This window comes from Abramis brama (genome assembly GCF_963993115.1).
Source record: "Abramis brama genome assembly, chromosome: 21".
NCBI classification, from domain to species: domain Eukaryota; kingdom Metazoa; phylum Chordata; class Actinopteri; order Cypriniformes; family Leuciscidae; genus Abramis; species Abramis brama.
Genome location: NC_139983.1, coordinates 25,268,179 through 25,291,578, shown reverse-complemented (window position 1 = coordinate 25,291,578; position 23,400 = coordinate 25,268,179). Strand labels below are relative to the sequence as shown.

The following is a 23,400-nucleotide window of genomic DNA, read 5'->3' as shown; positions in this document are numbered from 1 at the left end:
ATATATGCCATCCCTTGTTTAAAGGTAGGAAACAGATTTGGCAGAGAAAGAGTGGCTGAGTCCGAAATCATATACTCTTGAGTAGGTACTTATTTTGAATACGTAATTACTTTGCGACTGAGATTAAAATGATGTTCTATATAGTATGAATGTAATCTGGATGTACTACATTCACCATGTTGTCATTATCATGTGACCTACCAGTGTCAGTTACGTCACTTCACTGCCATTCACAGCTCCTCTCCGTGGCCTCATGGGATAGTAAAGTGTCCATTGTATGCATACTTCAGCATCTCGCTGGAAGTAGTAGGTCATCCGGGTACTCTTTGACTACTCTATAATGAATGCAGTGAATTTGTACATACTAATATTTTCACATACTCATTTTCACCCTCTATATAGTCGGGAAGCATGCAATTTAAGAAGAGAAGCAGCCAGTGTTTTCTTGTGTGAAGTCACTTTCCCTTTAAATTCAAACACACGCTGAGGTCATCATGCTCATTTCCTCTTTTTCCTTTTTTGAGGTCAAAGATTTGTTTCCTCTTTAGAAGAGGAAAAAACTGACTCTGGATCTGGAAAATACTGGATCTACTATCTTCTCCAAAATGATATTTTTGTGCTCTTGCTTGAACTGCAAAATCAATTTTGATACTAGGCCAAAAATGCAGAGCAATGCCGACCATCACAACTCTCCTCGCAGACTTGGAAAGGTATAAAGAAAGATTTATTACACACTAATGGGCTTAGTTAAAAACACTTTTTATACACTGAGTGTGATATATGACATTTTAGTTTTGTTTTGCATAGAACATTTTACCACAGGTAAAAGACAATGTCCTTATTGCTATTATCCAATACATACCACTTTTACATCTCTGACATATTTAATTTTACATACTACAAGAAAACAATATATTACCAGACAATTTAATTAAGACATTAATAAACCCCATTTTGGTTTAGAAGGCCCAGTCTGAGCGTATGCATCCCTGAGAGACCTTTTTACTCAGAGAAAATTAAAAATCTTAATGTTAGGGAGTGTTACATTAGCTTACGTGACAGTTAAGATTTGAATTTCTCTTGTTCTTGTGAACAAAATATTTGGTTAATGAATAACATCATATGATGTGCATTGTTTGTTCCCTTATAACCTATTTTTTTCTATGTTACAAAGCAGTAATACAAAATTAATTCTGAGCCCATGGTGATGGAAAAATATGCAAGAAACATTGCATTTGCTTGCAAAAGATTTACATTCCCCCGAGAAACTCGAACGCAAAGTTTCTCAAGGGAACGCACAAGCAATTATATCATTTTTCCTCCTATCGCATATTTTTTTCATTCACCATGTCCCTTTAGGGGCTCCGTAAAAACATGGCTAATTGTGAACTAGCATAAACAAAGCAAAAGCAGCATCTTTTCTTGATGTTCCACAGTTTGATGAGTATTGCTGTTTATAGAGTGTGTCCTCACATGGTGGTATACTGACCGAGCGCTTTCTTCAGCTTTTCAGCAATCTATCCAATGAGAACAAAGCAGAATGTTACATATATACTATACTGCATTACATTCATCGTGTTTATGGTGTCCATACAAGCTAGAATCCCGCCTCCACTCACCGTTTCATAGAATTTCACCTGTTCCTCCAGGTAGAATTGCATGAGTCTGTTGTAGTCATAGATACGGTTGCTATGGAAGTGATTCATCTCCGCTAAACGCACAGATGGCAAGTCTAAGATTACATGTGTGACTAACACTACAATTACGGACACGGGTTCACATATAAAGGACCACTGTGACAAAGGGTCTTAGATAGACAACACTTTACTAACGTACCTTGCAATGCATAAGACATGGTGCTGAGATTCTTTTCCATTGTGTGTTTGTCTTGTTGGCTAATTTTATTAATTGCCACCAAATGATCAGCCTCTTTCACTTTATCAATGGCAGCCTGAGGGGGAAAAAATGGTTTAAATGCTCATTTAAATAAATAATAGTTTAAATAATAACATTATGAGATAAGTCTGAGAACAGTATTAAAAATACTTCAATTGTGAACTATTTCTACTATTTTCCATTACAAATTATATTCTCAACATAACAATTTGAAAGAAAAGATGCACTGAAAAACAAATGATAATAAATTAATTATTGAAATATAATTCATTAACGATAAAATAATAAATACTGAAAATATATATTTTGAAACAAAAAATTATTTTTTTTAAAAAGTGTACTCTCTTGGTAATCCTTAAACTTAGTTTATTTCCAGGTGTAAAAGAAAAACGCTTTTTAAACCATCATCTTAAACATTTTATGACATCATTGAACACAGATTTATAAATTCAGAAAAGAAAAAAGGCATTTTAGTAATTTACGTTTAAATTAAATTACAACATACAAAATATCAATCATGTAAATGAAAAACCCCACCTAACACAAATAACATAAATAAATTCTAAGAATGTTTTGATATTTCAATTAATTTATGAAAATGCTATTTCTGAATGTTCCCAGACGTTCAAAACATCCATTTTTTTTTTAAAATGTTTAAAAAAAATAAAAAATATTGGTTATTAGGCTGTTAAGGGAACATTAAATTTTATAATTTTGCAAACATTATGGGAACGTTACTTATGATGTTCTCTGAACGTTCTGAATCAAGTAGTAACATTTCAGAAAAAAAAAAAAAAAAAAAATTAAAATCATGAATGATGTATAAATAACATTTTTGTGCTAACATTTTAACCAGACCAGATAACTTTGAATGAACACTCTATTAACGTTACCGGAATAATGTTTGTTCATAACTTAGAGAGAACCTTGCGTTAGCCAAAGTTCTGAGAACGTTCCCTGTTAGCTGGGACTAAATGTATTTAAGCAAAAGGTGAAAGGTTTACCTTGTGAACTCCTATTGTGTCAGGGAAGCAGCCCAGTAGTCCCTTGTATTCGTGGTTTGTTTCCAACAGGAAGTGTAGATCTTTTTTTGGCTGATAAACAAATGTTATCATTATTGAATCCGTAAACAATGGCTTAAACTCATGGATAAAACTAAAAACAGAAATCACGGATGTCGTTATCATTGGGAAACCTTGATGGTTACAATTCTATCAAACTGTGGAAATAGCAGCAGAGGATGTAAGGGAACATGCTAATAATGAGTGACCGGCACTGGCAGAGGTTCAAGGACTGAAGAGTTTTTAAAGTATTTATATTGAGGAAATGTACTTCTGATACCTGTGCTGCAACCATTTCTGCTATTTCTTCATATGTTTTCCCTGTTGCAGTTAATGCCTCTGTCAGAGTTGATTCCCCTGAAAATAAGGTACAAAAAACCCCCATGATTAGGTAATCATTAAGTATTAATATTTGAACTGTGAACATGATATGAAAGCATTTTAATAACACAAAGCTGTAGTTTCTTACTCTGGTATCCACTGGTGTTGAAAACTGATGACAGGTTCTGAAATGCTTTTCCAATCTGCCGATACTCCTTTTGCAATGCTGTTGGTTTAAAAACAGAATTTATTTACTTAGGACAAATCACAAAATAGTAACAGTAATGAAATAATGAACATATCTTTTTTGACAGTATAGTAAATATAGATTTACTGTGGCAATGAGGAAATACGTGAACTCACGGCCTGTACATCTCTTCCAGTGAAGATTCCCAACAGCCAGTAGTTCCTTAACACTGTTGTCCATAGATCTACTAAACTGGCTATACGTTTCAAACTTCTGCTCCCTACAAATCACATCAAGACAAGACCATTGTTTATTAAATAAATATATAAAGTTATAAGAAATTATTAAATGTGTATAATATATTTGAGGATGGTAAGATTTAATGTCTCTTTATTTTATACAAATATGTATATATATATATATATATATATATATATATATATATATATATATATATATATATATATTCTATTTTAATATATTTTGAAATGTAATTAATAGATGGAAAAGCTGAATTTTCAGTGTCACATGATCCTTCAGAAATCATTCTAATATGCTGATTTGCTGCTCAAAAAAACATTTCTTAATGAGAAAAGATTAAGAAAAATCTTTATGAACCCAAAATCTGAATGATATTATAGATTTCATATAATAATTATATTCTTTAATAATTATAATTCTTATTCATTTACAATAATTATAAATCATAATTCATATTATACTTATTGAAATAATAGTTGGTATTTTTATATAATTCAACATTTTGAATAAAATATTAATTGAATAGATTTTGTGATATAATTAAAGGGTTTGATGATTTTTATATAATTAAACATTACAAATTAAAAAATAATTGTATTAATTTTAGAAGAAAAAAAAATTGCCTCACACTTGAGTAGGATCTATCTCTGGGAGTTCTGAATCTATGGTGGAGAAGATTTTCACTCCCACCACTTCATCTCTCTCTGCTTTCCGCTTCCCTATTTTCCACTCCTAATAGAAACAACAAATAAAACATGTCTTACAACACTGCGCAACTTACCTATTCACTAGCCAAAGTTCATATATAACACTGTAAAACACTTCTAAAGTATGTGATCTCAATATCAGCAAACACATGGCAACACTCAACAGAAGAGCTCCTTAACTGTTTGTATGCATTATTTGACTATGCATTTATATCAGTATATAAAACTGTACGTCTATTACTTTACAAATATTTAAGCAAATGCACCTTCTCGTCTCTGTAGTTAAGGAAGAGCTGGAAAACTTCACTGTTTGAGATCACCGGATGCCGGCACATGCGGGACATCCAGCCCTGCAGGCGTTCCATGCGAACTTTGATAAATTCCTCTTCAAATCGGCCTAAAGAGGAATGGAAGACAGATGCTAGAGAGTCTACCAGCCAAAAACAAGGCCTGTGCAGGCGTGCACACAAGAACGATAACTATATAGATAACTATTAGCATCCACACCAATCTGCCGCTTTAAATGCTTGAGCTTACTAAAGAAGGATGGGTTGAGATTGCATGTCAATGTTTTTATCGTTACCGTTATAGTTGTGGTATAGTTTTAGAACTATATCTTTATCATTATAGTTATCGTCCTTGGTGTGAATGGGCCTACAGAAAGTGAACAAAATGGAAAATGGTGCAAGAAGCTGGTCTAAAGTGACCAGAGAGATGTCACCTGTAACTTGCTTGTCAGGCAAACATGGGATGGGTAGAGCACAAGCAAACTTGTCCACAAGCCTTTCATATAACCAGTCAAAGTGTTTGTATCTGTGATTGACAGGTCTGTTAGTAGTCTGAAAAATAAAAATAAAAAAATAATCCAAGACACGTTAGCAAAACAATTACAGAATGTCAATATTATTCAAGCAGTCCTGAGAGGAGTTTCAAAGAAACTTACATTAGGTGTGACCTGGTATTCAATGTAACTCTTCAGGCCATACATTTTTGAACCCTTTTTGGGATCAGCCACTACACAATCTAATTGAATTTGTGGATACAGCCATACTGGACCCACCTCACCCGCCTGCAAAACAAACATTAATCAAATAAATATTAACGTGTTAATGTATCCAAACCCAGAGTTGTTTGATTATTCTGTTATTCAGACTAATCACTCTTCAAATCACATGACAAAGTCAAATAACTTACATAAATGGGCAGTGTGTCGTTTCCTTTAGCTATGTGCTTGGTAAGCAGATACAGCTCTGGATTTGGAGTCTTGGAGAACCCTGGAAACCTATGGGAAAAGATGAGATAAGCATTATTATAGTTCATTTTATTAATGAAATCTTATTACTGTCAGTTATTAAAACTAAAACGTTACTTGTTGAGTGCTATTTTCATTGTAGAGTGACCCCCGCCTCGCTGCATCGTTACGCCCTCTTCCGTTTGGGAACCTCCATAACCGCCTGTTGACTTTCCATCATCGGAATCATCGTCCCATTCCTCATCAAAGGAATAGACAGAACCTATGTGACACAACAAATCATCATCATATACAAGACGAGCTCTTAAAAGCAGGATTGATTCTGATTGGCTGTCTGTGTTTTTATCGTTCATCAGCTGGAAAAGATCGTTCTGAAAATGAATCCAACAATTTTGTTTCTCTGTGCCGTTATTGTTACGGTTGTGGTGAATAAAAAGACTGCATAAAAAAGTATGCTAAAGTGAAATTATTTTTCACAATGGTATTCATACTGAACACATATGGAGGGGCCAGAAAAGGATCTGCTTCCTTGCACAAATGTAAATATATTACACTCAGCTTATTTCAGAACAACTATAACAGGCATCAACAAAGCAAACTGTAGTGATTATTATAAAATACCAATGCAGTTACCCAGTGACTTCCACATACAATACTTGGCTACCTCAGTTGCATTAAGAGCTTATTTATGGCTTTAACTATAGCATGTTAAAAGATCTTGATGTATTAGAGAAAGTTCAAAGTCCTCATAACAAAGCAGATGGTTTTTCAGACCACATGACGTACAGCTGTAGACAGTAAAGCAGCAAAATCATTCATGAGCTGTACCTGTTACAGAATGTACATGTGCCCAAATAAGAAACGCTTTCACACAGGAGGAAGTTAAACTTGAGATACGTTATACAGTTCCGTTCAAAGGTTTGGGGTCGGTAAGATTTTTTTATGTTTTTGATAAAAGTCTCTTAAATCTCAACAATTCTGCATTTATTTGATCTCAAATACAGTAAATGCATTAATATAATTACAATATAATTACAGTACAATTTAAAATAACATTTTTCCATTTTAATATGTTCTATAATGTAATTTATTCTTGTGATGGCAAAGTTGAATTTTCAGTGGCCATTACTCCAGTCTTCAGTGTCACATGACCCTTCAGAAGTTAAACAGTTGTGTTGCTTTTTTGGAAACCGTGAAACTTTTTTTTCAGGATTCTTTAATGAATAGATAGTTCAAACGCATATAATTTATCCATCCATTCACCATACCGATTACCCTCTGCAGGATCATGGGACGGCTGGAGCCTATAATATCTTTTCTTTTTTTTATTATATAAAATTATGGTCAAAATAAATGTATAAATGGTGTTACAGTCAGTTCTGATCAATGTAATGCTTCCTTACTGAAAAAAGTATTAATTTCTTAATTACTGACCCCAAACTTTAGAACAATATTGTAGATAGTTATAGACAGATAATCATAAAGATAAAGATAATGTACTGTAAATGTTTTCCTTTTACCATTATTGCCTGCTGGTTCCTGTTCAGTGTAGTTCCAGTTGTCGGCTGGGTTGTTGTTAGACCATGTTGTGGCAGTCCAAGCCTCATTTCCATTAACCCCCTAAATAAAAGACAACATTAAAGGGGTGGTTGATTATGATTTCACTTTTCTAACTTTAGTTAGTGTGTAATAAACATCTGCAAAGTTACAATGCTCAAAGTTCAAAGCAAAGGGAGATATTTTCTTTCAAAGAAATTGCTTTTTAAGGACTACAACAAACGGCATGGAAGGGACTACACGACATTCCTCCCAGGTTAGTGACATCACTAACCCTAAAATTTACATAAACCCCACCCCCGGAACACGATTTATAGATTATCAAGACAGAATATGCTAATCAATAACTAGAAGATAACTACACATAAGCTACATAAATTCATCAAATAACCATTCAGAAACGTTGTCTACATGTTGTCACTTCTTCTTGAGTCTCCATCTTTCTGACTCCAGTTTGAACATAAAAGGCTAAACGTTTTTGAAATTTTCAGTGCATGTCTGTGTGAGTGCAAGCTCTTGTAGCTCCGCCCTCTGTGCTGGGAGCAGCAGCTCATTTGCATTTAAAGGGACAGACACAAAAACGGTGCGTTTTTGCTCACCCTTAAAAATTGACAACTTTAACATGCTATATAAAATATCTCTGGGGTATTTTGAGCTAAAACTTCACATACACACTCTGGGGACATCAGAGATTTATTTAACATCTTGTGAAAAGGGCATTATACCACCCCTTTAAATCATTATTCATTATCATTAAGTTTTTTTTTTTTTTCGTCATCTACTGAATTTTTCGTCAACGATACCAGGGACACTGAAACACCGGGGAACATGAAATTTGGTGAGCATGTAGCCCCACTAGACTTTTACGGAAAATTTTCGTTTGGTCCCCGGGGGCCACTCCCCCCCCGCGCTGGGCCCCCCCAAACCCAAAAAATGCAGTTTTTCCTAAATAACTACCTGAACCGTGGCACCGAGGATGAAGAAATTTTTATGGTATGTTGGTCTTAAGGGCCCACATCAACCTAGCCCATAATCACTCATTTGTGATTTGCGCCCCTCCCATAAAAAATGAAAATGCAATATTATTCTGCTTTAATCGCCCCTATCTTCAGTTGAGATGTTCAGAACTGCACCATATTTCATGTGTATGATTAACTTGACATCCTCTGGGGGTATGCTAAGTTTCGTAGAATTTCATCCATGGGGAGGTATAAAATAAATTCATTTATGTGCACATTTAGTGACTGTACACTCATCGGCCTGTAGATGGTGGTGTTGAGCGAAGGGTTGCTGGTTTAGGATGATACTGTCACTAAGGTTGCCAACTGTCCTGAATTAGGCGGGACGTCCCGTATTTTGGGCCTAATTTATTTGTCCCGTGCGTGACCTCCCGTGTCCTGTTTTTTGACAAGCTGATAAACCACTGACTGATACAACAGCAACAGCAGCAGTGCTGACCACGACACTTGAGAATGATCACCGACACCTGTCATCATCCAATCACAGCTTTTTTTAATCACTGTTTTGAGACAAATCATTGTTTGATTTGCGAACATCCTCTGCCGTCTGGTCGCTTCCGCTTCAAGCCGGACTCGTCTCGCGCTAACGGTCCTTTCACTGTCCACGTTTTGATTTCGGCTAATCAATTTTGGCGAATGCAAACAACGTGATTATTGTTCATGAGTCTAACATCCAGCTACGCAAGAAAACATGTAATCTACCTGAGGGAATAATATGCTCAAAAAACATTTCTGATTATTATTAATGTTTTAAAGCTTTTAGAAAGTACATAGAAAGCTTTTGTAACATTATCTTAACTGTCACTTTTGATTAATGTAATGCATCCTTGCTGAATAAAAGTAGGCAATTACTTTCTTTATTTTTTTTCCCCAAAAATAATCTTACTAACCCCAAACTTTTGAACTGTAAGCCTAGTGTATAATGTTAAAAAAACTTTCTATTTTAGATAAATGCTGTTATTTTGAACTATGGTTTGTTTGTAATGTGACTTTTTTCATGTATGACATTAAAATTATTTTTAGAATTAAATACATAAATAGGTTAAGCAATACAAATGTGTTTATGTCTGATAACCTTTTAAACACAAACTTAACTGCATACACTGAAATGACGTACACTGTGTGATACAGTACAAATATTTTGAGTGTCCCTCATTTTCCTATAAATAACCACGATTGTCCCGCATTTTCCTTTTCTGAAGCTGGCAACCCTAACTGTCACACACACACATGCAGGAATACAAACAAACGCAAGCATGCACACACACTGACATCCACACGCACAGACACACACCCATACACACACATACAAATCCACATGCACAGACACACACACACAAACACACACGCGCACACACATGTACGCACGCATACATACACGCACAGACACACACACACACACAGACACACACATACACAAACACACACACATACACACACACACAGACAGACATGCACATACTACTACTTTTTTTAGGTATATACATAAACACGCAATACAGCCAAATTGCTCCACGTCATTTATTTTTGTGGAAAGCCAGTGCAGGCCTGAGCGGCGGTCATATTTTGTACCGCCATGCGGTACATCTAGTTTTAAACAAATCTAAATCCATGCTGACCCTAAAGACATTTGATTTGGCATTTTGTAGGTAGTGAAGTTGCCTAAATCTTAAAGTGGATTCTCTCAGCTCCTTCCCACAATCCCCGTCCAATACCTGTGCTTGAATTATTCCTCAGTTGACCCATTTAAATATAAGGTATCTGCTCAAATTACGAATACACAAAATTTTACTAGGAACATCCCTTTATAGGCTCCATCAACCTCACAACTAGATTTAGATTACAGCGATTCACTCTTCCTGGGTTGGCCATGTAACATTTGAAGTGCATCAAAAATGCAGCTGGCTCATATTCAAATTCACACATAATATTTGCTTGTGAATCACCATTCGCTCCGTAACACCATGTCTGACCTATAACATACAAAACAGGCTGGCCCTGTCACCTAAAACCAATCTTAAACATAAAGGTCCTTTCTTGGTATTGATGGTTTCATGAAAAGCTTTTAACATTCAAGGAACCTTTCCATTGCACAAATAGTAGAAAAGTCGTATTATTCAAATATTCTTTACACTCAGAAACACAAAGGTTCTTTGCAGAACTATACATGATTTGAATATGTAGACACTCAGTATAAGCACATGCTATAGAACAAATATTTATATAAAAAAAAACTTGAATCACCAGTGTAAAACAACATTAATGAGAATCTAACTGCCATTTTAGAGATTTTACAAACCATGAATCACACAAATCAAAACTTCTTGGACAAATGGCTGATGGTCACAATTGAACTGAATATAAGGTATAAAAATATAGTTCTCTCAAATCTATCCACTAAAAAAAGGCCTGGATGCGCTTTAAGAACTAAAAGGCTAAAGGCTCTTGAGTTTGTCACAGTCCATTAGTCTAAGATTTAATGGCCAATTCCATCAATAGACCTGACCTTGATCCTGCTAAAGACTAACATCCAGCTAAGAAAAAACATTTTTCGTGCTTCCTGGCCTCGCCAATTAAGAGCATCTATACCATTTTCCCTGAGCACAACATTACTGATGTGTTTATTGTTATTAGTACTTTGGTGTTGTGGATCGCTCTAAAGTCATCGAAGGCTGATGGAAACATTAAGTCGTTAGATATGTCTTTCCTCCACTTGTACCATTTGCTCAATTTTCATGCAAGGGTGCTTGTACTCAAGATACACTTGACAAGCTTCATCCCATGGAGATAAATTCAGTATATGGACATCCAATGTGTAAAATCTACCGCCAGAGCCCCTTGTATATTCATAGTAAATTGAATTTCATCACAAACTGTTCACCCTTAAATTTTGTTTGCTGATCAATTACTGAAGAACCACACACACAGACACACACACAGACACACACACACACATACTCCCTGTCTCTCTCTATATAAAAGTAAATATTTTTTGGAGCACATGGGAATGGGATTTATGTGGATTTAACAATTTTCTAATACTTTCCCTTAACAATGTAACTCATCCATAATTAAATATAAATAAAATATCATATTTATATATAATAATATATTTTGTATTTTTAATTAGAATATTATTCACTTAAATTTAGATTTTGAAAAAAATAAAATAATATATATATATATATATATATATATATATATATATATATATATATATATATATATATAATATATATAATATATATATATATATATATATATATATATATATATATATATATTCATACATTTACATTTGTCTACAAGACTAAAATAAAGCATTTAAGGATAAACCTTTAAATCAAAAGGTTAGTAAGATCATAAGGGACTTACATTTGGTTAAACATGTCCAAATTTTAACTTATAGTGTATAATTCACTGGTGAAAAGTTAATTGTTAGGCATCGTCTGCATTTTATTCTTGCTACAATTCTGCCAAAATTTTCTACAGATGGTGAACCTGGTCTAAGATTAATGCTCAGATAGATTTCACTTTTATCTATCAGCAGACTGCCAGGCATTTAAACACTGTTACATGCACACTGGCGCTGTGCACAACACAAAGTGAGGACATCTGACAACCTAATAAGACAAAGAGAGACGAGGAAAGACGGGTCCTATAATGAGGCCCATTTACTCTCGTTCTCCTGCTTCCACAGGAAATGGATTTCAACTGCAGACGACACATAGGGCCTTTGTGCATGTTATGCTCACCAGAACTCTCATTAAATGACTGTGGATTTCTAGTAAAAGGTGGCTGAGAAAATGAGGAAGAAAAACTTTAATTTGAATAGTGGGTTTTGTTGGTTGTGGCAACCTATTTTTAGTGAGCACTGCTTTACATTTCATTTGAGGAACTGTAATACAACATGCAGATACTGTGACTCATATTGTAGCCTTTTAAGCTAGAATTTCATATAGCGCATGCTCACCACAAAATGGTATAGTTGATGTGGTACCTGAGTGTTTGCTGAGCTGTTGTTGTAACCTTGGCTGTGAGCACCAATGTTCTGTGTCGCCGATGCTTGTGTGGAACCATGGTTGACCTGCAAACATTATAATATACTCATGAATATATTCATAAAAAAGTAGCCTGATATGTAAAAAAAGTAAATATGAAATAATATATAATAAGTATATTTTTGTCATATCCAGTCCATGCCTTTTGCTTATGCATACATAACTCTCAAATTTCCAGTCAAATTACATTAAATGTGAGGCACGCTGACTGTATCTACAGGAAGGTGACACTAGCACTCTGCTCACTGATGTGGTCTAGACAGCAGAAACAAATTTTCATTTTGCACTTCCCCTCTCGAGTACTATGTAAATGATGTCACACACTTTTCTCATTTCATCTATTGCTCTGTATAAGAAAGAAGAAAAAAAGCTCATGATTAGTGGTTTTTTTTTTTTACCTCAATATAGTCCTCTGGCACCAGGCCTACATTTCCTCTGGAATTCCGAGCCTCTACCCAGCCACCGCCTACATTCTACAAAAAATAAAAATATAAATGGATATGAAATACAGATTTGTGTACTGATGCCAGCTTTAAAAATGGCAGTTTATATATATATATATAACTATAATGGATTACAAGTTGCATTTATTTTGTAATTAAATTACATAACTCCATTTCATGTAACTAGTTAGTCCCCAAAACATGATATATATCATATCATATCATATCATATCATATCATATCATATCATATCTATCTATCTGTCTATCTATCTATCTATCTATCTATCTATCTATCTATCTATATATATATATATGAAAAAATGTGAATCTTGAAACATTAGTGCTGATCCTCACCTGGTTAGTGATTGTGAGTATTTCACCTTCTTGAACAGTCAGCTCATTGTTGCCAGTCTCCGCGGTGAAGTCATATAATACCTGAGCCTGAACACAAAGCCCACAGCAAACATATGGGTAACACAGAACAGCAACGGCATTAATATTTCAGCGTGGCACTAATAAAACTTTCACTTCTGTGTTTTGATACTGAAAAACATTCCTAAGACTAATAAACTTCAGTTTAATCCTCTATGTAGGCTAAATGTGTAATGTTACATCAAATTATAAAGACAAATATTCAGCAAAACTCTACAGCATCAACTCCAAGAATCATATAAACTTGTCCATTTTTGATAATGCATCTACACAGTTCCCAAATGAGAATATTATGATGAAACACATTTGTTCACAGCAATGTCACCTTATCTTCCACAAATATCCATCTTAATGCTGGAAGATTTAATACCCTTATTTCTGCATATAAAGGCTCATCCACATGACCAGTCACCACACAACACAGCCAATATGTAAACCAAAACATAAAAACCGGTTTTCTGGTTTTCACCTGTAACCAAGTTCATCTTTCATATTTAGTGTGCCAAGTGTTTATCCATACCAAAAGGACGTGTTCACTTGAATAATAATGCTGACAAATCATTGTACACTGAATGACATGTTCCCTTAGTTCTGTTCCTGCCAGGATGCACCATGTTCCTGTTCACAGCAATAAGGTGGACACAGGCGACACAAAAGAACTGTGCCATAATGATCTAATGAGCTGCCTACCTAGACAGCATTTTGGAGTGGGTTTCAAGTCAGCTAACCGTTTGTGTACATTTGACTCAGAACCTGCATCTATTGCCACAAATGCTATTTTAAGCAACTCATTAGGTTTGAGAGACAGACAATTTTTGATAATATGTTTTTTTTTCTTTAAGTAAGTGATGAATTCCCCAACAGATTGTTCAAACCTAATAATATACATGCACACAATTAAAAAATATATATTTTTTATTTTTCATAATGCACATACAACTTTTTATTTGCACTGATTTGTTTTAATATATTTAACCAATTTAACAAATTTATTCATTTAATCTAATAGATCTGTATGGTTATCATCAAATCATGCTTTTTTCAAAATGTTTGATTATTTTGTGTGTTTCAGCATTACATGTTTGAAACCAAACAAAATTAACTTGTAACAGTATTGCCAATTTATTTCGTAATCAAACACTATCAAATTGTTTGCAATATACTTTCAAAGTATATTTTCAAAGTGCGTGTGTGTGTACTTGTACAACTATCTTTGTGAGGACCAGTTTGAGTTTTAGACCATTGGAGCGAGGACAAAGAGAGTAAAGTGAGGACATTTTGGCCAGTCCTCACTTTCTGAGACCCCTTTAAAGACCTGTTTGAGGGTCAAGAAAGACTTGGTTTTAGGGATAAGGTTATAATTAGGTTAAGGGTAGGTTTAGGGTAAGGGTTCGGGTTAGGCACTTAGTTGTGATGGGTAAGGTTAGGGTAAGCGGCTAGAGATTGCATTGTGTCAATGAATGTCCTCATAAAGATAGATGTACAAGAATGTGTGTGTGTGTGTGTGTGTGTATGCAGAATAGACTGCAAGCAAAGGGAAACAATCAATGACTTTGTGTACAAGAAATGCTAAAGAGGTGGGCATGAGCCCCATTGAAAGGATGGAGACTGATGAATCAAATAAAGTCATAGCCATATTTTTTATACAATGTGATAAACACAGACTAAATGACTCTAACTCACCCCAGTCTGAAAAGGTCAACTGCAGTATCAATTCAGTCATACTGTAAAACCATTTTGTAAAGAAAACCCACAAAGTCTGTAGGCTACATTGCAAAAAAAATAAATAATAATTCTAAGTTGTAAATAAAACAATTGATTATTTGAGTATGTTTTACAAGACAAGTAAATCATACACCAATTTGTTTTCTGTGTATATACAGCACAGTAGTAAACAATAAATGCCATTGCTCAATGCACTAGAACAAGCACTTACTTGTTTCAAAAGGCTTACAGTATCATGTATAGTTCCTGTACATGTCACAATAATCTTGTGTTTTGACCGTGTGGAAACATATACAACCCTGATGAAAGCAGAAGAGCAGGTTTTCAATGAAATACTACCTGTGTGATCAGTTTGTAATGTTGTATTGAGAGTTTTGAAATATATCACGTACTTGTGAAAATAGTTCCAAAGCTATTAAAACTATTTTTTTTGCTCCCCTAATATTTCACTATGTTGAAAACTTGAAAAGAAAAACACCTTCAGCAATTCCTGTACATCATGACGTAATTAATTTAGCACGTGTTCCCTGACATCCCAGTGTTACATGCTCCAAATAAAAAGTTCCAAAAAGGCACACTCTATTAAGATGTATATTCTAGTTTCATGTGTTCTACTCCCGATACAGCGCATAAATCCAAGTCATTTAACCTAAATTCTTTCTAAAAAAAACTTTAATTTTTTTTAATTAGCTACTGGCTAGCTTTCGCCTCTGATGTCCTCTGAATAATTTTACATTTTGTAACAACTAAATTAGCAAATGTGTGTATTTATTTCCAATAATAACACATTGGCTGATGCATCATCATCATACACATGGATGGGGGGGCATCTTTCCCCCACCAGAAAACGATTCATTGAAAAGATCCGGCTCAATAGAACAATTCATTCACGAATAGGGCATCTGTTTTAGCAACAGACACACAGTGCAGTACAGTACAGTTCATACAAGTCTCAAGACCAGCGAAATGACCACAGGTTTTTCTTGCTAACTAATAAACCCATTTCGGTAGAATTCGTCAAATAAAACTCTTTAGGTTATGTTGAACATTTTTCGAGTGGTATTTTAGTGTAAAATGCAGTGTATATAATAAACTACACCGATGAACTACAACAAGCTACGATGCAACATGAATCATTGCTCGCTGTAGTCCATATGAGACAAATACATAATGCGCCACATTCATTTCATTAGTAGTGTTCATCCCAGTGTTATGCCAGAACTTACCTTCACTGCCATCGTGGTATCAATAATTTAATCACCATTAACATGCGATATGAGCTCATAAAATAAACAAAACGTGGTAAAAACAAACCTTTCTGTCCCTAAATGTAGCGAAAAATACGCGTTTGTTTTTGTGTAGGCTAATGCAGCAGTGGCCGCTCTCGATTAGCAAAACATAGCTCGATAAAATCCAGTTATCTGACCCATATAACGAGAAATGGGCGTTGAAAATGTAGAAGTTTCGTCCTCTTTCCCTAACTCAGACCCGGAAAACTTTGGCACATTGGCCTCAAAATGTATGACTTATTGAGCTGTCAGAGCAGCTCTTCCTCCAACTCACACACCGCCCAGAAAAAGCTCAAGTAAACAACAGAGACATTATGCAATGAAACATAAGATTTCAGCATTTATTCAAATTTTGTTTAAAAAAAACCCAGGCATTTTAATTATTTAATTATTATTATTTAAGCTTTTTATGCAAAAGGTTTAATTTGAAATCCTTGTTTTGTAGTAATGAAACAGTGTTTGTGACCGTGCTGAGGTGTGTCAGAGCCCAGAGCAGGTTTGCTGAAGGAACGGCTTCTTCAGAAACAGGACTTCACTGCCATTGTCACTAACATGTAGGTAAAAAAGGAATGACGGTGAGAAAAAAAATAGACAATAAGCAAGGAATTGCACCAAATATGTGTACACCCATGTTGAGGTAAGATTGCCATCTACTGGTCTTAAAAGGCAAGTCAAATTCCCAAGCTATAGCAACTATAGTGTTTTTCATCCAATGCTCTATTTATCACTAGCCTTCCATTGAGTTCCTTTTAGATTTTTGGACTGTTAACCGTATACACACACATATGCTTATTAATATATTTGTTTGAGTACAGTCAATGTTTGGAATCACTATGCACTCTCAGAAAATAAAGTACATAATTGTACCTTTAGGGCTTGTCACTGGGGCTGTACCCTCAAGGGTACAATATTGTACCTTAACCTACAATTAATTACCATTATATGTACCTTTTAATGCTTTTTGACCCTCAAAAGGGTACATATATGTACCTTAAGGTCCAATAATAAGCCCTATGGGGTACATTAGTGTAGATTGTACCTTGGGGGACAGAAATGGACTCCTACTGTACCCCCTTTTCTGACAGTGTGTCATTTAGGCTCTATTTTGAAGTAAACTTTGCTTATTTAAAAATCTTGCCCCTATGAAGAAATAATGTAAGAAATTGATATTTTTTTACAGCCAAAATGCTGTAGGCCTATTCTTCTTCATTGCACGGTTGCTCTTAAAACATACTATTATTCTTTAGCATTTGATAGTGTCTACGGTCCATGATTTCATAATTGATGTTGTGTGGATTTGTTGTTTTTTTATGCTGGTTGATTGAGTCTGTACATTAGGACAACACGTGGCATGCAAAGGCATGTCTAAAAAGAATTTCATATAATACTGTTTATCATACGTTTTGATGAAGCCGTCACCTAACTTCAGCTTGAATTTTTTTGTGCTAGTTAAGTTCAGTTTGACAATAAAAAGTAAAACAAAACAACAAAAATTAGACAAAGCTATTTCTTTTTGACCATTTTTAAAACAAAATTGAACTTTGAAAAGGCTTTCGAACTTTAGAAGTGTATTCAGTGAAACATTGTATGTCTGTCTGTCTGTCTATCCATCCATCCATCCATCCATCCATCCATCCATCCATGTAAAGTTGAGAGCAGCGTGTGAGCACATTTGAAAGACTTGAAGTAGGTGAGTGTGTGTACATGTAAGCTCATGACACTGATGATTTACTGGAATACAGTCCCACCTGAGCAGAACTCCCTCAGTTGCCTAGGGAGATTCCCAGTTTGGTGAAGGTTATGTGGTCATTTTCAAGGCTTTTGTGTGTGTGTGTGTGTGTGTGTGTGTGTGTGTGTGTGTGTGTGTGTGTGTGTGTGTGTGTGTGTGTGTGTCTGAGTGAGGGAGTGGGAGACAGAGGGGTTGGGTGGGTTGGGGGTCAGGATGCCAGCAGCTGCTCAGTACTGATTGTGTTCCACTTTTGTTCACTGTCCTCCACATCAGCCTGAGGAGAGACAGAAGGGAGAACACCCAAACAGAGATGCTCTCTCTCTCTTGTGTGGGAATACTGATGAGTGAGGGGAGATGAGAGTCAATGAGAGATAGATGCAGGTGCTGGAAGATCTTCCAGGACGTCTGGGGTGCTGCTAATTTAATACACCCTTTACATTCTGTGATCTTTATTTGTTCCTCTCTGGGTTAATGTGCATAACTTTGCCCAAAAGAAAAAAAGATGATGAAATATCACTCACATTGGCAACTATATTTAACTGTATCGCTTGGTATTTTTTGACTTCTACACAAAGAATGTACTTTCTTCCAACAAATTTAAGGCTTATCAAATTAACAGCAGACTTTGTTTTTATTTTCTATTATGGCTTCACTCTTGGTTGATGCATTTTTAAAAATAATATAGATTATATCCAGTTTCACAGACTGAAAACTGACTGAACACATAATAATTATATACTGCTTCAAATGTGCATACAAAAATGTGAAATTATCTGCTTTCATCTTTATACCAATAATATACAGTAAGAAGCCGAACTTGTGTGCAGACAGATTCATTAAGGAACACAAATTTCAGCTTTTGTCTTTTTTTGTTATAGTGCCTATAAAGTATGAGGATCATATTATTGTTTTTTTTACATTTCAATATTAAAATGTGAAAATCCATCATAAAAAATAATATAGAATACTAATCTAAATGATAATGATAAAAAAAACTAAAATATATATATAGGCTTTATTTTACTTTTTTATCATTATCATTTAGATAACTATTCTATATTATATATATAGCTATGTCATGGTTGTAGTGTTGTTTCCGTCACACCAAACAATTTTGTAAAAAAGTCAAGCTAAATTCATAATGTTTTTTCAAAGATAGTGTACTTATTTATAAAGGAGACAGTGAAGAACCTAAAAATATGAGCAAATTAATTCAAATGTGATGTGTGAGGAAAATAAAGAGAAATCTAATTATACAAAGTGTGAAAATATTATTAGTTGTGTCTATTAGCGTACAAAAAAAGGTATAGTTTATGAAAATAGCCTTAGCAAGACAAATGAGTTTTATTCCATAAGTGTTCAAATTGTCATTTCTATTAAACTATACATCATGAGGTGTGGTGGAAATGTGGTGGGAATTTTCATGATATTCAAAGAGAGAGAGAGAGGAAAAACTGAATTCTCCTGATGTGATGCATGCCAATAAACTAGTGAGAGAGTGAAAAATGCGTTTAAAGATAGTTTATTTCCCTAAAGTTCACTCAAAGCTACATTATAGAATCACTGTTTAATACAGAATGTTTGTTGTAATGTAATATTTCACAAAGCGAGTGAAAACGAACCTCAGGTGAAATGAAAATGCATTTACAAGCATAGAACAGTAGAGGTCTCTATAACACAGTCTTTTCAGTCTCTGTGGTTGTAAGCACGAGTTGCATGTACTATGTATTATTTATGAGGTGTTAATAGCTTACAAAAACAGATGAAGTATGCACTTTAATTTGATTTAATGAACTGCTTCTAGTTTTTAATGTGTCGGTAACTATCTGCATATTGTTGATTAATAAAACATTGAGTGTGTCGCTTAACCTCTGTTATCACAATAAATTATCCCAAATAAAGGGTGGACAGTCAGTTTATTAAAGTGTTCTTCAGCTAAAATGGTTTTAGATATATTTATATATAACCTGAATGAATTGACTCAGAAATGTTGCTCTTTGATTATTTGCCCCTGCTCCTTTAGGGGTTTTTGTATCCTGAAAGGGCTAAGAATAAATCAAGATCTGCACCTGCAAATTACCCCAGCCATATTAATTATCAATGCTCTCGTGTTGCCAAAGAAAATTCTGTGTTCAGAGGTCATGAATTACTTGGTTAATGGAGTGTGCCAAAAAGTTCATTGTGCTCAGTTTCAGAGCACTCGTGTCAATGGGATATCTTTGAGAGCATCACAGGTGTATACTCTTCTTTTAGCGTTGAAAAGGCTAATGCACATCAAATAAATCAACACTCATTTAGATTAGAAAAGATTTTCATTAAATGGTTAATGGATGCAGTTTGCTGGTGCAAAATAGTAGCCTAATGAGGCTGTGGTTTTGGTCCTTTTCTATTTATTGATCGCATGTCCAGATAAACACTATTTTACACTATTCATTCTTTATTAATAGGCCTACTTGAATATGTTGCTTACAAACTAAACTCTGACAGACTTTAGTAAAAGATCCGCAACAAACTTCCATATGAGGGGGTTCGGCAGCAGAAAGTACCTGGCACTAAGACATGTGTGGTGACAAATCAGGTCCTCCTCGAAATCGGGTTTCTTTTAGGACCCCAAGCGATCCAATTGGCTCAAATTACTTTTTACTCTCTTTAGCAATTCCTACAACATCATGTTATGATGGGAAAATGCTGTTTAAACTATGTTATAATGAGCTTATGTACTAGCATAGCATACAGATACATGAATTAGCCTGATAGCTTAGTTTATACACACATTTGCACTTACCCCATGTGTTCACAATCATCTTTAATGTAATTACATGTTAAATTAAGTGTTAAATTTCCAAATATTTCTGCTAATAACCGGAAGTTTCGGGGCGCATCGCTTCTGGTTCAGGTCTTTAGGCCTATATGCTAAATATAGAGCAGTTTTATTCAAGATCCCTTCAAAGATCAGCTCAACCAATGTCCATCGCTTATGCAGATTGATATTCAAATGTGTTTTTTATTTTATTTTTCTCACTAACATTTAGATGCAGTGCAGTGAGACCTGCAATGAGACCTGTTTTCCTGTTTGTTGATGTGACGTTCAGCATAAAGCCTATTAAAACAGACCAGATTTGACACATTATAGAGTTGCCTTTTGCTCTTTTTAGTTTGTTAGCAAGGTAAAAATAAAGAATTGTGTCCCATTCTCTATTACCCTTTAACTTACAGGTACATTCAGAATTTTAGTAATCAAATATCACCCAGCTGTAAGTTTAAGTGGTTCTCATTTCATGGAAATGCCATAAAAGTCCCACAATTACAAAAAAAATTCTACTTGCAGAAAAAAAGCTCTTCAACCCACGTCATGTTTAAAAGCAAAGTTTTCATATTGATCAGAAATCTCAATAAACAAACCCCTCCCTTCTTCCATTGAATTCCCTCACAGCTTTTGAATACTGCTATAATGATGTAGACTAATTATGGTTTCATTTACTTTAGTTTTTGCTTCGTGCGAGATGTTTATTGTGCAGGAACGTAGTTCAGGACATTGATCAGCAATCCTGGTGACTGATCAATACGTTCAGAATAATGCTGGCGCAAATGTAAACTTATACACATATTATTCACAGCCAGTCATACAGAAACCCTTGCAACTGACAAATGAGACAATATATTTTTATACATTTATAAAGTTTTGTTTTGAGGACAAATAACATTTCCCTGTGAATGACAAAAGGGCAGTATTTGTCTGTACTTTAGAGATGCTTTTGTGCATACTTGCACGTATATGTGATTTGCGTGTGTGTGTGTGTGTGTGTGTGTGTTTTATGGCAGCTGTGATCTGTTGTCAAGCCCTAGTATTATTGCAAATCTCCCTCTGGTGATATTTATATTTATTTAGATACAATATCATATTTATTACATTTTATTTTATTGCGCAAGTATTGTATTTTATTTTTTAAGCACTCCTAAGCATTTTCTAAGCACACAGAAGAATGAAATATATTTAAAGAATAAGAATAATCATTGCGTTTTATACTGTTTTGAAGACAGCTGCTCATCACAGACCATCACAGATGTGATAACATCCTAAACAATAGTTTTAATTATAAAACTGTAGCTTACCACTCAGTTCACAAAGCTTCATAATCAAAACAAAGTGCTTTCAAATATACATAATTCGTCAATGTCTTCAGTAAATATTATGCAACTATGCTGAACATTATTATGCTGATGTGCACGCAGAAATGTGTGCTAATTATAAATGCCTTGTGTTGCTTTTGCATTGTAAATTAAAAAAAATACCTGGTGTGTTTTAATAAAAATCTCCACACTGCACATCTATGTAGCTTATTATAAGCTTGTTATACAACAGACCAGAGGAGTCCATTAATATATAAAGGCCCTCCCTCGAGGTTGACCTCCTCTTTAATTGGCTAACACATGTAGGCTGTGTTTCATTAATTTGCCTGTGACCTCAGTATTTGGGTATTTGATGCAGAACGGATCATTAATTGACAGGCATCAGAGTGTATTATATCAGTAAAGTACATAGCTTCATATTTATTGTGGTTCCTGATGTGTAGACATCAGTCCGGTTGAGAATATATGTAAATTTTAAACCCATTTTAAAGCAAAATCATTCTGAAACAGACTATTCCTTTTTAAATAAAAAATTATTCATTTATTTATCTGTATAGATTTCATTTTAGAATTATTTTTAGATGTAGGTTTGCTTTCAGACTCTGTTTTGTGACTGGTTTGTATCTCTGGTTTGCTAAATATTTTTTGTACATATATTTAAACATTTTTTGCTTAATTTAAGAGGTTGAGTCAGCGCACTAATTGTAATGAAATGTATATCATCTTACACTGTAAAAAATTATATGATCAATAAGTTATGACAACATATGTTTTTACATTGCATTACTTAATAAGTTAAGCAATTTTCAACATTTTTTATAAGTTATACAAGATGAAACTATTTTTTTTAAGTCAGTATAATGTCATTTAAGTTGAAATTACTTAAACATCGAAGTTGATTGTACTTAAAGATTTAAGGCAGCAAAAAATAAATAAATAAATTAAGTGGCCCGGATAACATAACTATATTGTGCCGGCATTTATTTCTTATTTTTCTAAACATTAATTTATTGCAGTGCAGAGAAATGAAGGCTGTGTTTGCTATAGAAGCTATTACAAAACATTATGAATATAATTCAAAAGGAAAGACGAGATGATAAGGCAATTATAGCCCATATCATATTCCTGTCAAATTTAAAATAATCTCAAAGGTTAGATCAGATTTCACTCTCCTAATTGATTCTGAAGCTGATACGTCCCTGCATTATTTGTTCTGATGAAAGCGAATGAAGGACAATGGCCTGAAAATGATAATATGCTTTTGGAATCTTAAAACACACAATAAAGCCGATGTCCTTCCAACAAGCTCATTACATGAACCTCAAGC

At 34.4% G+C, this 23,400-nt stretch overlaps 1 protein-coding gene across 1 annotated transcript; it reads right to left on the bottom strand.

Moving 5' to 3' along the window:
* Nucleotides 1–694: 694 nt before the first annotated feature.
* snx9a (sorting nexin 9a) lies at nt 695–16,515 on the bottom strand. The gene is made up of 18 exons (XM_084097232.1): nt 16,151–16,515; nt 13,122–13,208; nt 12,721–12,795; nt 12,262–12,348; nt 7,206–7,305; nt 5,803–5,947; nt 5,628–5,715; nt 5,377–5,502; nt 5,155–5,272; nt 4,700–4,830; nt 4,355–4,458; nt 3,642–3,745; nt 3,427–3,504; nt 3,238–3,314; nt 2,901–2,990; nt 1,837–1,951; nt 1,620–1,711; nt 695–1,517 (listed from the first exon to the last, which is right to left on the bottom strand). Exons 1-18 carry the CDS (start codon nt 16,160–16,162, stop codon nt 1,470–1,472), a joined length of 1,677 nt encoding a protein of 558 aa, XP_083953358.1. The 5' UTR covers nt 16,163–16,515; the 3' UTR covers nt 695–1,469.
* Between the last annotated feature and the right edge of the window lie 6,885 nt (nt 16,516–23,400).